Genomic DNA, 16,117 nt, shown 5'->3' with positions numbered 1-16,117 from the left:
CAGTGCAGAGGATGGGTGAGCATGGTTGCACTTGTCGGCGTTGCGCTTGTCGACCCGGAAAAGGAAGTTGCCGAATAAGGATGTGCAGCGATTTGCCCTAAGAGAATAGCGTCAACTACACATGCATGTTGTGCGATCATGCTAGCAGTTGACGGCGCTCCTTTCGTTTCTTGCCGTTCAATCCAAGCTTTGCTTCCTTCTCGCTCTCATACGACGTGGCAAGTTAAATGCCCGGCCGCTTCGGTTGCACCTTTATCTTAGCGTAAAACATTTTCAGTAAGAAATTGCTTACGAACAGCGCAGCTTGGCGAATTCCGCCCCTGATTCGGCTAACCAATTTTCCTTACTTCGAGTCGTCGTTTTAAATTACCCTTGCCCAACTAACGGCTATCGCCTCAGCTCAGTGGCTGGTTCTGACGTGCGATAACTGTGCAAACCGCGGACGCCAACAATCCTTTTCTTTTTTTTTTTGTACTAGAAAGCTTTCATTCCCGAGTAACCATTATATTGGTGTACAATACTATAGTATAGTTCTTGTTTTGCTCCTTCCTGAAATACGCGGGCGACCTTTAAATTCCTCCGTAAATTTGTAAGTTCGTGAAATAAGATGAGCGAAACTGGCTGCACCATAGAGTGCTATCCACGCTGCAGAACAAGGTCTGTATGTCTAAATCTCCCGCTGCATTTCAGGAGAGAAAACACGCATGTTTTATACAGCGGACGTAAATTTTAAGGGGCATATCGATTCCGTCAAGCCTATTTCGTGCTTTTTTCTCTGTACTCCTGACCACTGTATCCTTATGCACCATTGTCAAATAAACGGTGTCTTTCACTTTCACTTCTTTTTCTTCCCCTTCAATCATGCGCGAAATCACGCTTATCTGTAAGCCAGAGAAACGCGAACACTGAGCCGAACTCAATTACCGTGAACTATACGAGAACTTAGGTCCAGTTCTCCGTCGGATCAAAACGTCCAGACGCAAGTCAAACATTAGTTTTCGACGTCAAACATTTGGAACCGGCTCCGGCAGTGCCCTATAGACGCTCAGAACCGAACGAAAGACATAACTACAGGAAGGGGGTGGGAGGGGGGGCGAATTTCCGGAATTTATGCGCAAGCTACGACGCTAACGGGCCACGCTCACTGCGAAATACAGTATATATATATATATGGGCTACGGCCAGTAACGCGGATTTCCCGGCTTTTCCGACGAGAGACGCGCATGCCGTGTTTAGAAATTTGCTTTCCGGGTTCGAGTTCCCTGCGCTGCTGCCGCTTCCGCCTTATCAGCCGCGCGCAGAGACCATAAAACATTCGCTGGCGAGACGACGAAGAGACGGACCAGTGGGCTAATTAACAGTTGCGCGGGAATCGTTTCATTCTCAATCAGAGCTCGCGCCCGATGGAAGCGCGCGTTGTGGAGCGTGTACGGGCGCGTTTGAATAATCGGCATCCGTCCTGAAATTACTCGAGTGTACTCCGTTCTTTTTTTTTCTTTTTTTTATGTCTATATCTCCTCTTTTTGTTTTCTTACGGTGCCGCACTGGATCGTCCGCATTTCCCATGTGACCTTCGGAACCTATACGGTACTGTCGGTTGCACAGAGGACCGAGTCGTCAAGACGACACTTTCAAGAAGCGTGACCGTCTTATCCCGGTAGCAGGATCCCGGGAGGTTGGCGTCGACGGAATCGGGAAGAGAAAGGATTTGAAGAAGCGGGCAAGGAAGGCAATTAAGCTTAACGCACGGAGTGTCGAGTGGATTCCCCCCCCCCCACACACACACACGTTTTTTTTTTTTCTTCTTTTCATTTTCTGGCAGCTTCGCTTTTGTCTTACTAGCCCTCGCGACCACTCGTTAAATTACGCGAGTCCCTTTCCCTCAGGTTTTAAGAAAGACGAGTAATAGGAAGAGTCCGGCAACCATTTCTAAAGACCGTGTGAGAAATGAACCGAAGAAGGCGAGAAAGTAGGTACCCCAGTCGGCGCCCTTCTGCTATCGAAGTACGGTTTCAACCCAGAAATGCTCAAAAGATCCTACGTAGAGAAATGTCTTTCTTTTTTTTTACGTTATCCCTCTTCCGGTGAATAAGTTTTTTTTAATATATCCCGGTGCCCCCGGGAACCTCCTCTCCGAGTCCCAAGCGAACGCTTGGTTCGCTAACTAAGCGCGCTTATCTGCGCTCGACATATACGCGGCGCGCGCGGCACAATCGTTAGCGCGCCGCGCGCGCGAGCCACTGCAAAGAGAAATCGCCGTCTACGACAGCCAGCTCAAGCCCACCCTGCTACGTCGCGTTCTCTTCCTTCTTGCTTCTTCTTCTGTCCGGCGTTGGACTTTCTCTCGAATAATGGTACTGTTAACGCATGTGCAGAAAGATGCGGTCCACTTCCGCCTCGTGGAAGTCCTTGTCGAGTTGCGACCAACTGAACGCACTGTGCCATGTTTTAAAAAGCAGCAAAAAAGCAACCACCTTGATCCTCTATCTTCTTTTTCTTTTTTTTCATTTCGCGCGAGATCACGCGTGATTGATAGTGCTCGACGCACTTGAGCAAGGAGGCTTCCGGCGCTGGGCCCAATCGTTCTCACCGCTTTGTTGCCTCTTATTTGCCAAGTCCTAGCCACCATCAATTCGTCAAAGGTCATTAGAAACCTGTCCACTATCAAATACATAATACATCTTTCGTTGAATACATTCGACCACAATTTTCGCTGATGGTGTTCAGACGCGTATAAAGTGGCCTTTAACGCGATAGATAGAAAAAAAAACGATTGAGTTCGCTGTGGTACGCTTTCTGTAAATGAAATTTAGGTTGATAAAGGGTACGAGCTATAGGCGCTTGCTCCTTTGATCGAGACAGAACGCATTTTCATCTGCTTTTTCATAGGGCATACTGCCAAAAATGCAGTTATACATCGAGGATCGACTATTTTAGTGGCTCTGACGACTCAAACAGCTGTTAGAATAATAATAATAATAATAATAATAATAATAATAATAATAATAATAATAATAATAATAATGATAATAATAATCCCGGCAGTGTCCAAACGAGTGCCTCCTTTCGGTTTCCTTCCTCGGCTATAGAGTCGGCTTCCAGTCACCGAAGTAGTCACTACGCCTTACAAAACTCACTAAAGAGTCTCGGTGATCAATGACCTACAATTTTGCAATAAAACTTACTTCAGCAGCTACTCGCGAATAGTGTGCTGAAGCGGCGTTTCTCTCGCGACGACTTACGCAGTAATCGTCGGCAATCGATAATCCGAACAGCTTCGAGTGGTGACGTATTTGTAAATGCGGGTGGTAAGGTTTGCGTCTATTGTAAGTAAACTGTGAAGTTAAGCGAGAGCTGGCGATGTCTCCAAAGCATGTGACGCCTGTAAGTTGCGATGCCGTACTCTAACTATACCGGCACAGTGAGCTATATGTATGTGAACTATTGTGATGGATGTGGGTAGCATGCTGCGAATGCAACGACCCCGTGGATTGTAGTGGCAACAATTAACGCAACCCTTTCGTGAACTCAAACTGTCAGGTTTCCTACGACTAACTCTTCTTCGACAGCCGCACGGGTCTATGACACCGACGCGCGCCAGCACTTAAAGAAAAATTAACACGAGGTTGCCGCGAACGTGACTAGGGAAATCATTCCAGTTACTCCCTGCGATAATTTTGTTAGAGTGAAGAGAAATGAAATTACGGACTGCTGCTTCAGTAGCCTTCAGCAACGAATGCATCCCCGCGTTTCACCACGGAGCGAACTCGTTCGTTTAAATGCGCGTACTGAAAGTTTCGCAAGATAAACAGGCAAGCACCGCCGAATTCTTTTGAGATGAAATGTGTGTATGTGTGTGTTGGGGGGGGGGGGGGTATAACAGAGAGGGCTCGGTTGAAATTATGCGAGTTCTCAATGAGCAATATTTCTTTTTTCACGGAGCTGCCGAGAGAGCGCGACGCTTCAAACCACCAACATGATTATTAAAATTTGTTTTCTGTTTCTTTTCTTTCTTTTTCTCGTTGCGAATCCCCGCCTCGTCATCTGTTCGGAAAAACTCGTGCAGCGATGCAGTTCTCGTATTTCGCGTTTGCTCTCATTTTTTTTTTCTGTGTGTTCCTTGAGCCGCAGTTTCGTTCTGCTTGTTCGCCATCACGTCCGAAACGCAATTAACTCGGAGAAAAGGTCGGCCCCGCACGAACGCTAATTAAATTGGTCCTCTCGAAGTGCGCTTTTGCTCAAGCATACTGCAGTACAACACTATACGCACATAACGGAAACCAAACGGGTGCATAACTAGATTTTGCGCGATGTATCAAAAAGACGGGGCCACAAATAGATAACCGCACATCATGCTTCTCATTGTAGTCGTCTTGAAGCCTAATTTGATCAGTCAGGTTGTTAACCGCTTTGAGGTCAGACGCAGTATTAGAACTGTGTGTGTTTTTTCTTTTTTCTTTGCGTCGCTCTTAATAGAATGTGCGCCTGCTCTTCTTTTTTACAATTATTTTGCTGAAAATTTCTCTCTTCGTTTCCTTTATTATTGTTTAATCGCTCACCCTCCTGTTCCTGCATATTAATTTTCTTGAGGGATCCGGAAATTGTTTATGTAAGACAAATTGAAGCTCCCGGCGCAAACGCGGTAACATATCTGTGGGTGGGTACAAAGATAGATTGGTCGTATTACAGTACGCAGATGTCGGAGTTACGAAAGATCGCCAGACACTGAAACGATATATTCTACAACTCCTACAAAGCCCGCACAGCAGCTGCCGCTAGCAGACTCCCCTTTAGAAATAACGCTGTAAACCAGTCTCGTTACAGTAATGGTTTTCTGTCTTGTAATAAGAGAAATGTCCTTAACCACGTAGCGCCCTTTGTATCATATGCGCTACGCTACAGTTTAATATAACAAGAAAAGCTTAGTTTAATGACGTTGTACCGGGAGACAAGAACAGAAACCGTCGGAGGAAAGCATTAGATAGGTTTACATACGTTAACTCACGGAGAGGTTGCAAACATTCGCTTCTCGATTTTGTATTTCACTTCTATATTGGCTAAGTCACTAGGATTGACGAAAATTATTGATGAGAATAAAATAAATGATTGATGAGAATGAAATAAATAATACAGAAGGCAGTCGTTTCTCTTCAAGCATCTGTTTTCACCAGCTACGTTTTGTAAGCGTGGGCCTTACAGGGTTGCATTCCCCTAGTTTCCTTTGCTTTCTTTTATTAGGTAATTATCTGCAGAAAAAAGTTAATCGTTGCTATTAATTTAATTGTGTTTGTGGCAATTTCTGCTGTTATTGTTGTACTTAAATAATAAAAACTAGCAAAAAAAGGCAACGAAATTAGCGATTCTCATACGCTCGCTTGCTTGAAGAAGCGTTGTCTTTTATGAAATTAGTCCGTAGATGACTCAATTCAAAGAAATTATTGAACCAGTTGTCAGTACAATCCACAAAAAGGTGTGCCTTAATATGATTCAATAATTTTCCTTGAACACAGCAGCATTGTTGTGCTTCACTAACGAATGTAAAATAGGAACGTTTCGTTTATAATAGCGTTTTTTATTTATACTGTCACCTTGTACGGCACGCGATACTATTGTGGCTCGCGTTGTTGCTTGAGTATTTCTTCCTAACGTTGCTGTGTTATGGGATATTGCCTGCATTTTTGCTTTGAGAGTTTCTTTGTAATGTAAGCGTGTTATTTTGAGTTGAATGCGAAAACGTAACTGCATGCTGTATGTACCAACTGTTCGAGAGCCAAGTAGTAGGCAGCGCCATATTTGTGCAATAACATCTCCTTCTATCCTGCCAGTAAAAAAAAAAAATGGCATAAGCAACAATTTCTTCAGCCCTGAACATATTTACTGGGACAACAGCAGTCTCCAACTGTGGAGACCCTCCCCTTATTTCTGCTTGCTCGCCTGCTTCTCTCTCTCTTAAACAATTGCACTCACTCTCTACGGGCAGCACGCCAAGTAGCGAGCGTGAACAAGGTGGTTAATGGGCGCGCTCGTATAAAAAAAAATGTAATCATATGAAATAAAAGTTTGAAATAAATTTTAATAATATTGATTTCGTAAACGCTAACTATACATACTATTGTAGCTCATATAGACGAGGACGCAAGAAGGTACACGAAAGACACGAGCATGGCGCCAACGAAAGGGCCCGTTAGTGGGCCTGTGTATGTTTTTGTGTCTTTCGTGTGCCTCCTAGTGTCCTTGTCTGTATGCACTACAACAGTACTCCAATATACCATACGAACAAGCCCTCATTGAAGTATTAGCTAACTATAAGTTCTATGATGTTGCCTAATGAAATTCGTGGATTATAGAAATACACTGCGAGTTAATCTTTGCGGTTTACCCAGCTTCGTCTCTATGACGTAGCAGTGCATGTTGTGGATTTCGATATACGTAGATGGACAGTCTTTAGCACTCTCCGACTCCCCATCTCTAAATAGGCCAGATTTATTTAGTTGACGCTTATAGCTTTATGGAAACTCTTGCTTGTTCACGGCTGTTTCGCCAAAGACTTGTGAGCTCTTGATTTTTCTTTCTTTTTTCATTTTCTTTTTGTTGTTCTTAAAGGGCAGTTCAGCCCGTTACTATATGAATATACTTGATTCAGAAATCGTGAAATGACAGTGCGGACAACGCTGGCCGGTCAGCCCATGATGGTGCCCAGGTTACACCCATACCGCTGTCAAGAACAGATGCAGCCACCAGCCTTCGCTCCCTCGCACGCGAGCTTACGCTAACTCTGTGGAACACCAGTGAATTCACCAACACACGTCTTCACAGATTGGATCCAAGTTTGCAACTCCGTATTCCACCAGGGTTGCCACGAGCGGAAGCAACACTTCTGTGCCGCCTGTGGCTCGGCGTGGCATTCACGAACTCCTATACCTTCCGCATTGGAATGGCCGACAGCCCTGCTTGCGACACCTGCGGCTGCGAAGAGACGATCGCGCACCTCCTCTGTGACTGTCCACGTTACAATGTGAAAAGAAAAGTGCTCGTGACCGCGTTCGATAAACTGGACAATCGCCCCTTCACAGAAGAGCAAGTTCTAGGACACAGGTCCAGACTGGTTTCGGCACTCAAGGCCTTAAGGGCTTTGCTCAAGTTCTTAAGGACATGTGAATTGTGCGACCGCCTTTGACTATTGTTGCGCGTAACATCGCGTTACTGTGTGCATTTTTCTTGTTTTTTCTCTCTTCCTTCTCCTTTTATTCCCTTTACCCCTTTCCCCTTCACAGGGTAGCCAGCCGGTATTTATACTGGCTAACCTCCCTGTCTTTCCTTCCATTTTGTGCGTGTCTCTCTCTCTTGATTCAGAAAATTATTCTGCATCATGTTTTGTTGTTTTTTCGTTTATATTGTGCGTTATTATGGTGAGGTTACGTTGCGATGTGTGCAAGAAGTTGCGAGAACTTGTGCAGAAGACAATCATATTTTCTGTTTACATATTTCAGTGAGGTGGTATTTGAGATGGCCTTTAAACATAGTTCCATTCCATTATTTCTTAAAATGTTCGTGTAAATCAATGTTTAAGGCGCCGGGAATGAGGAAGTTGCCATGCGGAAGGCTTCTTGCCTTTCCTGCTGCCAGAGTCGTCTAGAACGCTCCGCCAAGGGAGGGGGGAGGAGGGGGGGGAAGTCTAATAAGCTCTTAAGTCAAAACTTTTACTACAACTGGTGTTACGAGCGAAACGACGCAGTGGCGCGCCTAGAAATTTCCAGTGCAGCGCAGTGATTTTTTTTTTCTCGCTTGTGCATTTGACGTGCTAGAAACCTGGCGACTGTGAATCCTGTGAGCTACTATGTAAACTACGTGTCGTTATTGATGCGACGTCGTTCTTGGTATTGTCGCCATTGAGGATTTCTTCTCAGTTTTTTTTAAACAGTCTGTATTTTTTTTGCGCATACTCCATTGTGGGTATGAGCTATGTTTGAGGCTGATCATTGTCACATACACTGCCTTTTTACCGTCGATACCGTTTTCAGGAGCAGGACAAAGAAAACTTTCACTTCAACACACCACCGTCTTGTCAAGAAGAATTTCTATCAGGTATACATGATGTCATCCTCTTCCATTACAGAATTGCTTGTTCGGCCTCCGGAAGGCCTGCGCAGGCGTAGCCGCTCACAGAGTCTGGATGGAGCGCGACAACGTGAAGTAATTGCCCAGCACCGTTGATGCGTAATAGCGCAGTTTTAAGCGTGCCCGACCACCAAATACGAATTGTTCCTAATGGTGGCCGGTTGTGGATAAGTTTTCCTTTTCTTCCCCCTTTGGCAATATTGAAGCTCGGGATGACGAGGTGGCGCGGCGACAAGAAATTATGTGTCGTCCATGATGACAACAGTCTTCGTCAGCGTAATGTAATGGACGGATGGACTGGCCGGACATAATGCAGACCCACTTTCGTACACTTAATTACTGTTGCAGTAGAAAAAAAAAGCAAAGCGAGTTCCGCTTATGTTACAACCTCGCGGAATGCAATGCCCTGTCGTTGCGACTGCTTCGTCGTGTTGTAGAGTGCGTGTATTTTTCAAGCTGCCTCGTGTTGAGTGTATAGAGAAGTAGAACATCGGGTTCCTGTGCTCAAGGGTCTCATTCCAAGTCCCTGTCGAGGCTACTGCATTTTTCTGACCTAGAAAGGCGCCTGAAACTGACAAAGAAGAACGTGCCGTAACTCAGTGGTGCCATACTAGTCCAGGCGAAACCAAACTACGAAAACAACTTAAAGGACATGCTTCCTTTCCAGAACAAGAGCTGGCTTTCCAGAACAAGAGCTATATATATATATATATATATATATATATATATATATATATATATATATATATATATATATATATATATATATATATATATAGGGGTTTTCTTCAAAGTTCAGCACGCAGGACCGACGTAACATACACAGGAAAGAGACGACGAACTTTTTGGGAGACTTCTTTTACTTAACGTTTTCGGCTGGTGGACCAGCCTTCGTCAGAGTACAGTCAGAGTACAGTATATATATATATATATATATATATATATATATATATATATATATATATATATATATATATATATATATATATATATATATATATATATATATATATATATATATATATATATATACTGCAGAGGGGGCTCGGCCGTCTGTGTCTGGATCTCCCGACAGGACGCCAGTGGGAATTGAAACTGGTAACGCTTGACAGGCGGGCGTTATATAGTGTAGTTAGCTTATCAGGGCACCTTGCGGATTTATCGGGCGTTACGTAGGGTCTTAATGGGCTTAACAATGTTCGCACAGTTGGTGAGGCATATGTAGTGCAAAACAATACGGACTAAGATGTTTAATCTACAAGGACATACGCGGCGATATTGATGGCTTCTGCCACAGTAACTAAAGGGTAGCAGTCAATGTGAAAAAAATATAAATGGCATATAATAGGTTAGAGATAGAACGAGCCTGTAGAACACGTCTCTAGAACAATATGTAATCAGGATGATGAAAAAGTAGCGCAGTCATATAATGACGTTGAATAAGCAATGAGAAATGTCCGCACATTTTTTGCTGTAGTGACGGGAGACTTCACTGAGAAAGCAGAGCAAAAGCATGCTTGAGGACAGGTAGTTGTAAACTGTGGCATCGACTCTAGAAATAGTAGAGCAAATACGTTGGTAAAGTTCGCGGAAATGCATCGATTGACATCTGTTCCTCTGCCCCTTGAAGACTGGCCAACCAGAACTACATCTGACTAGCTTTCTTGACTTGTTGTGTATTCTTTTTGTTTTTCCTACTCACATAGGCTCCCACACTGTAAAGCCTAAGCAATGGCCACGTATTGCGAATAAGATTACGGTCAATTTACCAATAGTGTTCCGCCACTCGGGTAAGGTGAAAGTAATGTATATCACATATGAGCTTACTGGATTAAATATGAAAGACAACATATTGAGTTCAGTAATGCGTTGGCTTGGGTTAGTTGGGCAAGTAACGCGTCCTTTGCGTTTTCAAATGTGAATATTGAACTCCTCGGAGACAGCAGTGCAAAGGAAGTTGTTCAGTAATTCAAGTCTTAGAATTTATTGCATCAAGACATATCGGCGCAGCCAACTTTGCTTCTTGAGCTTAGTTACGAGTCACCATGGTGACGTTAACTCCGGCCATCTATGTAATTCCTTTGTGTTTAGTACTCTAAGAAGCATCCAAACTAGCAGGGTTACCGACATTGCCGATGTTGTTCATGCTGCTCTATAGACACGCGTGCATGAACAAGACGGCTGTATCTCGCAACGCGTATACAAGACAAGAAAAAAAATACTACTGTTGCCTAGCGCATAAAAGGCAGCTCTCAGTATTGTTCCCGTTGAGAGAACCCTTTCTAAATTAGTGTTCTTGATTGTTCCTGGCGTCAGCTATTTATTTAATGGTAACTAATGCTAATTAATGTTCGCGTTGGTGCGATAACGCGCACACTGACACACAAGGAAACCGTATCCCGTATTACCACCATCTCTCCAGGAGGAGTGTGAGGCAACGTTCTACAAGTGAAAGTGGCTACTCCTGGCCAAGGACATCATCTTTCGGTTGATTCGGGAGCTTTGTCTGTCGGCCTTATGGCAAGCGACCACGACGTGCGAGCAAACAGTTGTCGAGAAGGTGGAACGAAAACGTCAGTGGCAGGCGTAGGGAAGGGGAGAGAGTGGGAGGCAAAGCACACAGGCATAATTTGCTGAAAGGAGCCACGCGACAATTTGGCCTCAGTCAAGCCTCGTCGTTTAATGACGACACGGCTTAGCGGCCAGCGGTACTAGGAGACGTCCTCTAACGACTTTTCTGTCTCCTTCTTGCTGTGCTTCTTCTTTCGACTTTCGTTTCACGAACTTTCCTTTTTGTTCCTCTCTTTGAGCTCTCTGTTATGGGTTAGCCAGCAGCGCACAGCGTTTATTTTAACGCTTCGCAGAAGTGACGACGCCCGAGTAGCGAGGCAACGCGGCGCTTCCTAGGCGTCCGGTAGCGCAGCATGCGTCAAGGAGGCATTCGGAGGGTCGTTTCTGGTTCCCCCGTGGAAGATTTTGTCATTTATTTCTTGATGGGCTCTAGCTAACGGCGTATCTGCTCCGCCGCGGCTTACAACTAATGTAATTGTCGCCTCCCCAGCCCCCACCCGTACATAAAACGAAGCAAGTGCTGAGAGAGGACGTGACGACAGACCTCGTGTCTCGTCCACTTCATTTGAGAGAACATGCCGTTAACTCCTCTCCGCTCCCATTTCTTCCTTTCTTTCCTTCCTTCTTTCTTTCTTTCTTTGTTTCTTTTTTTACATTGCACCTACAGAAATATTTGCCCATGATGAGCACTGCGTCCGGGGATTATTCCTCGCTAACTCTTACTCCTCTCGTTCGTCCAGCGTAAGACCGCGATCATAGGCTGTCCTTTTTTTTATTAATATTATTATCATTATTATTTTATTTCTCGCTGGAGACTAGCCGATGAACGTTTCTTGCGTCTACATGTTCAACGCACTAAGCCAGGCTCGCCCCTATGTCTGCTGCTGCTGTACGCGCAGGAAATGTCGTAACGCTCACGCGCCAAGGCGCGTGCTCGTACAAAGTACAGCGACGAAAACGACGCCGCAGCCGCCGCGGCTTGCAACATCGGGTGCAGGCGTCCGGCGTCGCGTTGTATGGTCATGACCATCAAATGAGGCCATTATAGTAATACTGGCCATCGGCGCAGCTGCGAGGACGCGCGCTGTCCGCCTGGCGTTGAATACAAGGAGTGATTTAACGGCCCACTCCCTCGCTTCGAGCCTGCGGATTCTTCGGCGTCTTTTTTTTTTTTCTCTTCTTTTCCTTTTTTTCACGTTTTTTTTATTCTGTAAACTTCACTCCTCCTCCTTTCGAGAATGGCGGTCTCACGATCGTGCGATTTAAATGGATTTCGCGTAAGCCTGAAGTATCGTCGAGATTAGGTTTCATGGGCCTAACTCTCGATCGCTATTCCAGCGTTACGCGTGCCTCATTGCATGTTGCAGATTGGAACAGTGCTTTTTCGCACAACGTGTTCTTCCAAAGCTCTTTTCCGTGGTTTTATAATGCAAATTCTATAGTGTATTCTATTCATTGCGCTATAAGCCGTTGGAACGTTCTCCGTTCTTTGAGTTCTTCTTCAGGGGACTGTGCTGTTATCTCGGCAACTCAAGTGACAGCAACGTTCCCTTAACAAAATGTTTATGAGGAAATGTGCCAGCGATATAGATTAAAAATAAGGATGCAACGTAAAGGCACATATGACATTTTAAATGTAATACACTAACAAGGATGTTGGGGCATATTAGTGTTAAGCAAATTTTACGCTCAGGATAGGGACGGAGTAGAATATCGACGCACAGATTCAATAAGTAAACGCAAACTCTTGTTCGACAGCTTTGTGAATTAAGCTGAACGAGAAATATGACCTCTCGACTTTGATGGGAGCATTTATTCAAACGGAATCAAGCCGCTTTCTTTCTTGCTTCGCTATTTGACTATCACCGCGACGTGTTCAAATGCTGGTGATTCCAAGAATAAATTTCGACAGGGGCGGGATGCCAGAACGCTCGTGTACTGTACGTTGGATGCACGTTAAAGAAACCCAGGTGGCATAAATTAATCCCGCGTGCCCTCCGCTCTGGCGTCCCGCATAACAGGCATCGTGTTGTTTCGGAACGTCGCGCACCTGGTGAATCGAACCTGCGACCTTGTGCTCAGCAGCGGATTGTCATATCCACGGAGGCACCACGGCGGTTAGCTAACACTGCATAACTATAAATTAGTTTCATGTTCTTGTTAACCTATTTGGCACGTTTCCTTGTTATGCTTTCCATTTCACCACTTCCCTATGCAATGTCTTTGGATCTTGAGTGCAACAATAAATTATTAATTAATTATTAATTATATTAATTACTTTATTCGATAGATAGATAGATAGATAGATAGATAGATAGATAGATAGATAGATAGATAGATAGATAGATAGATAGATAGATAGATAGATAGATAGATAGATAGATAGATAGATAGATAGATAGATAGATAGATAGATAGATAGATAGATAGATAGATAGCGCGTTTCAAACACATACTCGAGACCATGATGTCGTCCGAGAAGAACAGGTGCACAGATTTACTTTGCTACGGGTAAGAAACAGTAGAAGCGCACCAACGAAAAAATTTTAAGAACCAGCTTTGCTGCTCATTTCAGTACAATGCATACTACACAGAGCTCGGCGTATGCCTGCTGCCTTCATGCAGTAAAGAAGAAAAAAACGTTTCGTGATATGTAACAATCATAGAACACTCAACTATTATAACAAAAAAAATAAAAATATAAGAATAAATAAACCACAGGATCGCGCAAAGTTCCCTGTAAAAATCAGCGCCGGCAGGTGTTCCGGAAGCACCCTGTGACAAAGTATGCGTTAACGTGCAAGAACTCGTTTCTACGCCCTTTTGTTTTTTGCCCTTATGTTAAGCTTTCGCACTGATTACTCAATAATCTACCCCGTGTTTCACCGCCGTGTTTCAGCGCTGATGTATCGTTAAAGAGCGACCTTCGACCAGGCCGCTGCACCGCTATTGAAATTTCCGCGCCTGGTGGACCGTGGGGAAAAGGTGGTGCAACAAAGCCGCAATGAAATCTGCAGAACGGAGCCCTAATTGTTTACTTTTTGTGTGTTTCTCCGTCACTCCCACCTAAGCCGCCATACAGCCAGCTCCAATCGGAGCTCGCAAACGGGCCCGTCGTCTGCTGCAAAAAAGAAAGAAAAGAGAAACGAACAGACGGAACGAGATAAGAAGAACAAAAAAAAAAAGAGAGTGCACGTGTCTGCGATTGTTTGCGCGCGTTCTTGCATGGCGCTCGTGTATGCGAGTGCCGTGCCCACCGCACCCCACTAACGAGTTCCCAATACTCCCCGCGCTTCTGCCCTCCCTTCCCGCTCTCTTGCGCAGACAAGTACCAGATATCGACGGAGGGGGACCTGGTCATCGACCGCGTCGACATGGCCGACGCGAGGCGCAAGTACCGCTGCATCACGCGCAACGTTCTCGTCGGCGAGACCGTGTCCGGCTCCAGCTGGGCGCAGCTGCTTGTTACCGGTAGGTGATGGCGGCCGGCCAACACTCGTGTGCCGTGCTAACTACCCAACAACAGCAGCACCGACCCCCCCCCACCCCCCACCCCTGGCCATGCGTGCCTCCTTCCGAAACCCCTTTTCCCGCGTCGTCTCCACCCTCTCACTCCCTTTCTTGATGTTTTCCCTACTTTGCCACCTCCCCCCCCCCCCAACCCACCTCTTCGTTACCTGTCACTTGGCTCGGCTTCTACTCCCCTCGCTCACCACTTGCGCTTGTCAAACCCCTTAACGCGTCTTGGCCCATAAGCACCGCGGCGGCCCGATCACCTACTAAGGAGCGAGCACGCAACAAGCGAACGTATATAGCTGATGCTTGCCTGGCGTGACTCTGTACTGCACAAACGTCGTTGAGAGCAGAACGGTTTCATTTGTCAGCGCCAATCGCCTCGCCGTTTCTTTTTTCTTTTTTTCCCCGCTGCTGTCACGTGCGTCTGTTTTTTGGGTTGTGTATCGCCTTCTGGCCGCATCTATAGAGCTCTCGTTCATTTTTTCTTTCTTTGTTTGATTCGGTCAGCCATTGCCAACTGCTACGTGCCTCGTCGCTACGCAGGTAAATCACCCACTCGTGGCTCTCTGTATACTGGCGCTAAAGGGACGATTCTCTGCCTGCACGCCACCGACGGTTGCCTATGGGTTACCTATGGGTTACTTATGGGTTACCTATGGGTGCGGTGGCAAAGAGAAGCAAAAGCACTGAGAAAAGCGAGCGGTCTCCAAATGAAAACTTGGGTGTCGTTTTCTGTCGAGTTATATATCCAATTTCTATTTAAACGAAGCAGCGTAGACAAAACAAAAAGCACTGACCATTCAAACAGCTCGCCACGAAAGTCTTTCAAATTAGCGCTTGCTTTCACAAAACAATTCCCTATTATTCGTGCGTACCCGGTGTAAGGAATGGAGCTGTCGACGAGAGTACACTTCAGCAATGGGGAACCACGTTTCTGCCTGCATTCATACAATGCTGCTATACATTATACTGCTATACATGCTGTTGCTGGGAGGCGTATCACTTTAGCACTCAGCAAAAGTTAACTTGATCGTACAGCTTCCGCAAGCCAGTGCTAGCCCAGCATCCTACACCATTCACAATTTTGTACATCCATTCACTGGTTCTTTTTAAGCGTACAGTTTCTAACAGAAACCACCACAGACAAACCCGACCAAGAGCCGGTGTCAGACAGATGTAAAAAGAAAAAGAAACTGAAATGAGGACAGAGGCTGCGAACGAATTTGCAGCACCAAGGCTTACAAAATGATTTTCATTGGATACACGTCCCGAACATGCAGATGATTGTCCTCCTCTGTTGCAGTTTTTCGTGCCCTAACCATGTTTCACCTAGTAATGGTTTTCCCTGCGAGCAACATAATTACCAGGGCTTTTGCAGCTAATTCGCTCCCTACAGCCTCCCTACAGTCTGCGGCGCTCTTATAACTTCGTTCTCGCCATTGTTACGGTGCGGCCGTCGCAACAGCTGGCGCGAGCAGTTCACGACGTCGATACGGCGCAGGCAGCATCGAAGTCCTCCCGCGTTGGTGCCCACCAGAGTTGGTGGCCCATCCGCAGCGACGCCCTAACTCCGCGCCCTCCTCCTCTTCTATGTCTCCTTCTCTCTCTATTTCTCGCTCACTCTTTGCGTCCGTTATCGTAACGTGTGTCACCCGCCGGACATTAGACGCGCCAGTTTCGGCTCGCGAACTGAATGTGAATCCGATGAGGGCGCCTCTGCCGAAGCCGTGCAGAGGCCGTAATTAACGTCTCGTGGCTGCGCCTAGTGAGAATAGAGTGAGAGAGAAATAAAGGGAGAGAGAGCGAGGGTGATAGAAACAACGTTCGTGTCGTTTTCAGCTGCTGCTGCGAAAAACGGTCCTCCCGCTGGCGGCTGATAACTACTTCGATATTGATTTTTCGCGCCGCTCGC

General features: G+C 45.7%; 1 protein-coding gene across 1 annotated transcript in view; it reads left to right on the top strand.

The window, feature by feature from the left end:
* The window catches only part of LOC142578271 (cell adhesion molecule Dscam1-like), a 119,917-nt gene that overhangs the window by 54,146 nt on the left and 49,654 nt on the right, over nucleotides 1–16,117 (top strand). Inside the window, exon 2 of the mRNA XM_075687672.1 lies at nucleotides 14,014–14,160. Within this exon, the coding sequence (XP_075543787.1) occupies nucleotides 14,014–14,160 (147 nt within the window). The remainder of the gene's footprint in view (nucleotides 1–14,013; nucleotides 14,161–16,117) is intronic.

This window comes from Dermacentor variabilis, chromosome 4, assembly GCF_050947875.1.
Source record: "Dermacentor variabilis isolate Ectoservices chromosome 4, ASM5094787v1, whole genome shotgun sequence".
In the NCBI taxonomy this organism is placed as follows: domain Eukaryota; kingdom Metazoa; phylum Arthropoda; class Arachnida; order Ixodida; family Ixodidae; genus Dermacentor; species Dermacentor variabilis.
The sequence above is the reverse complement of the archived record's forward strand: the minus strand, read 5'-3'. Positions and strand labels throughout refer to the sequence as shown.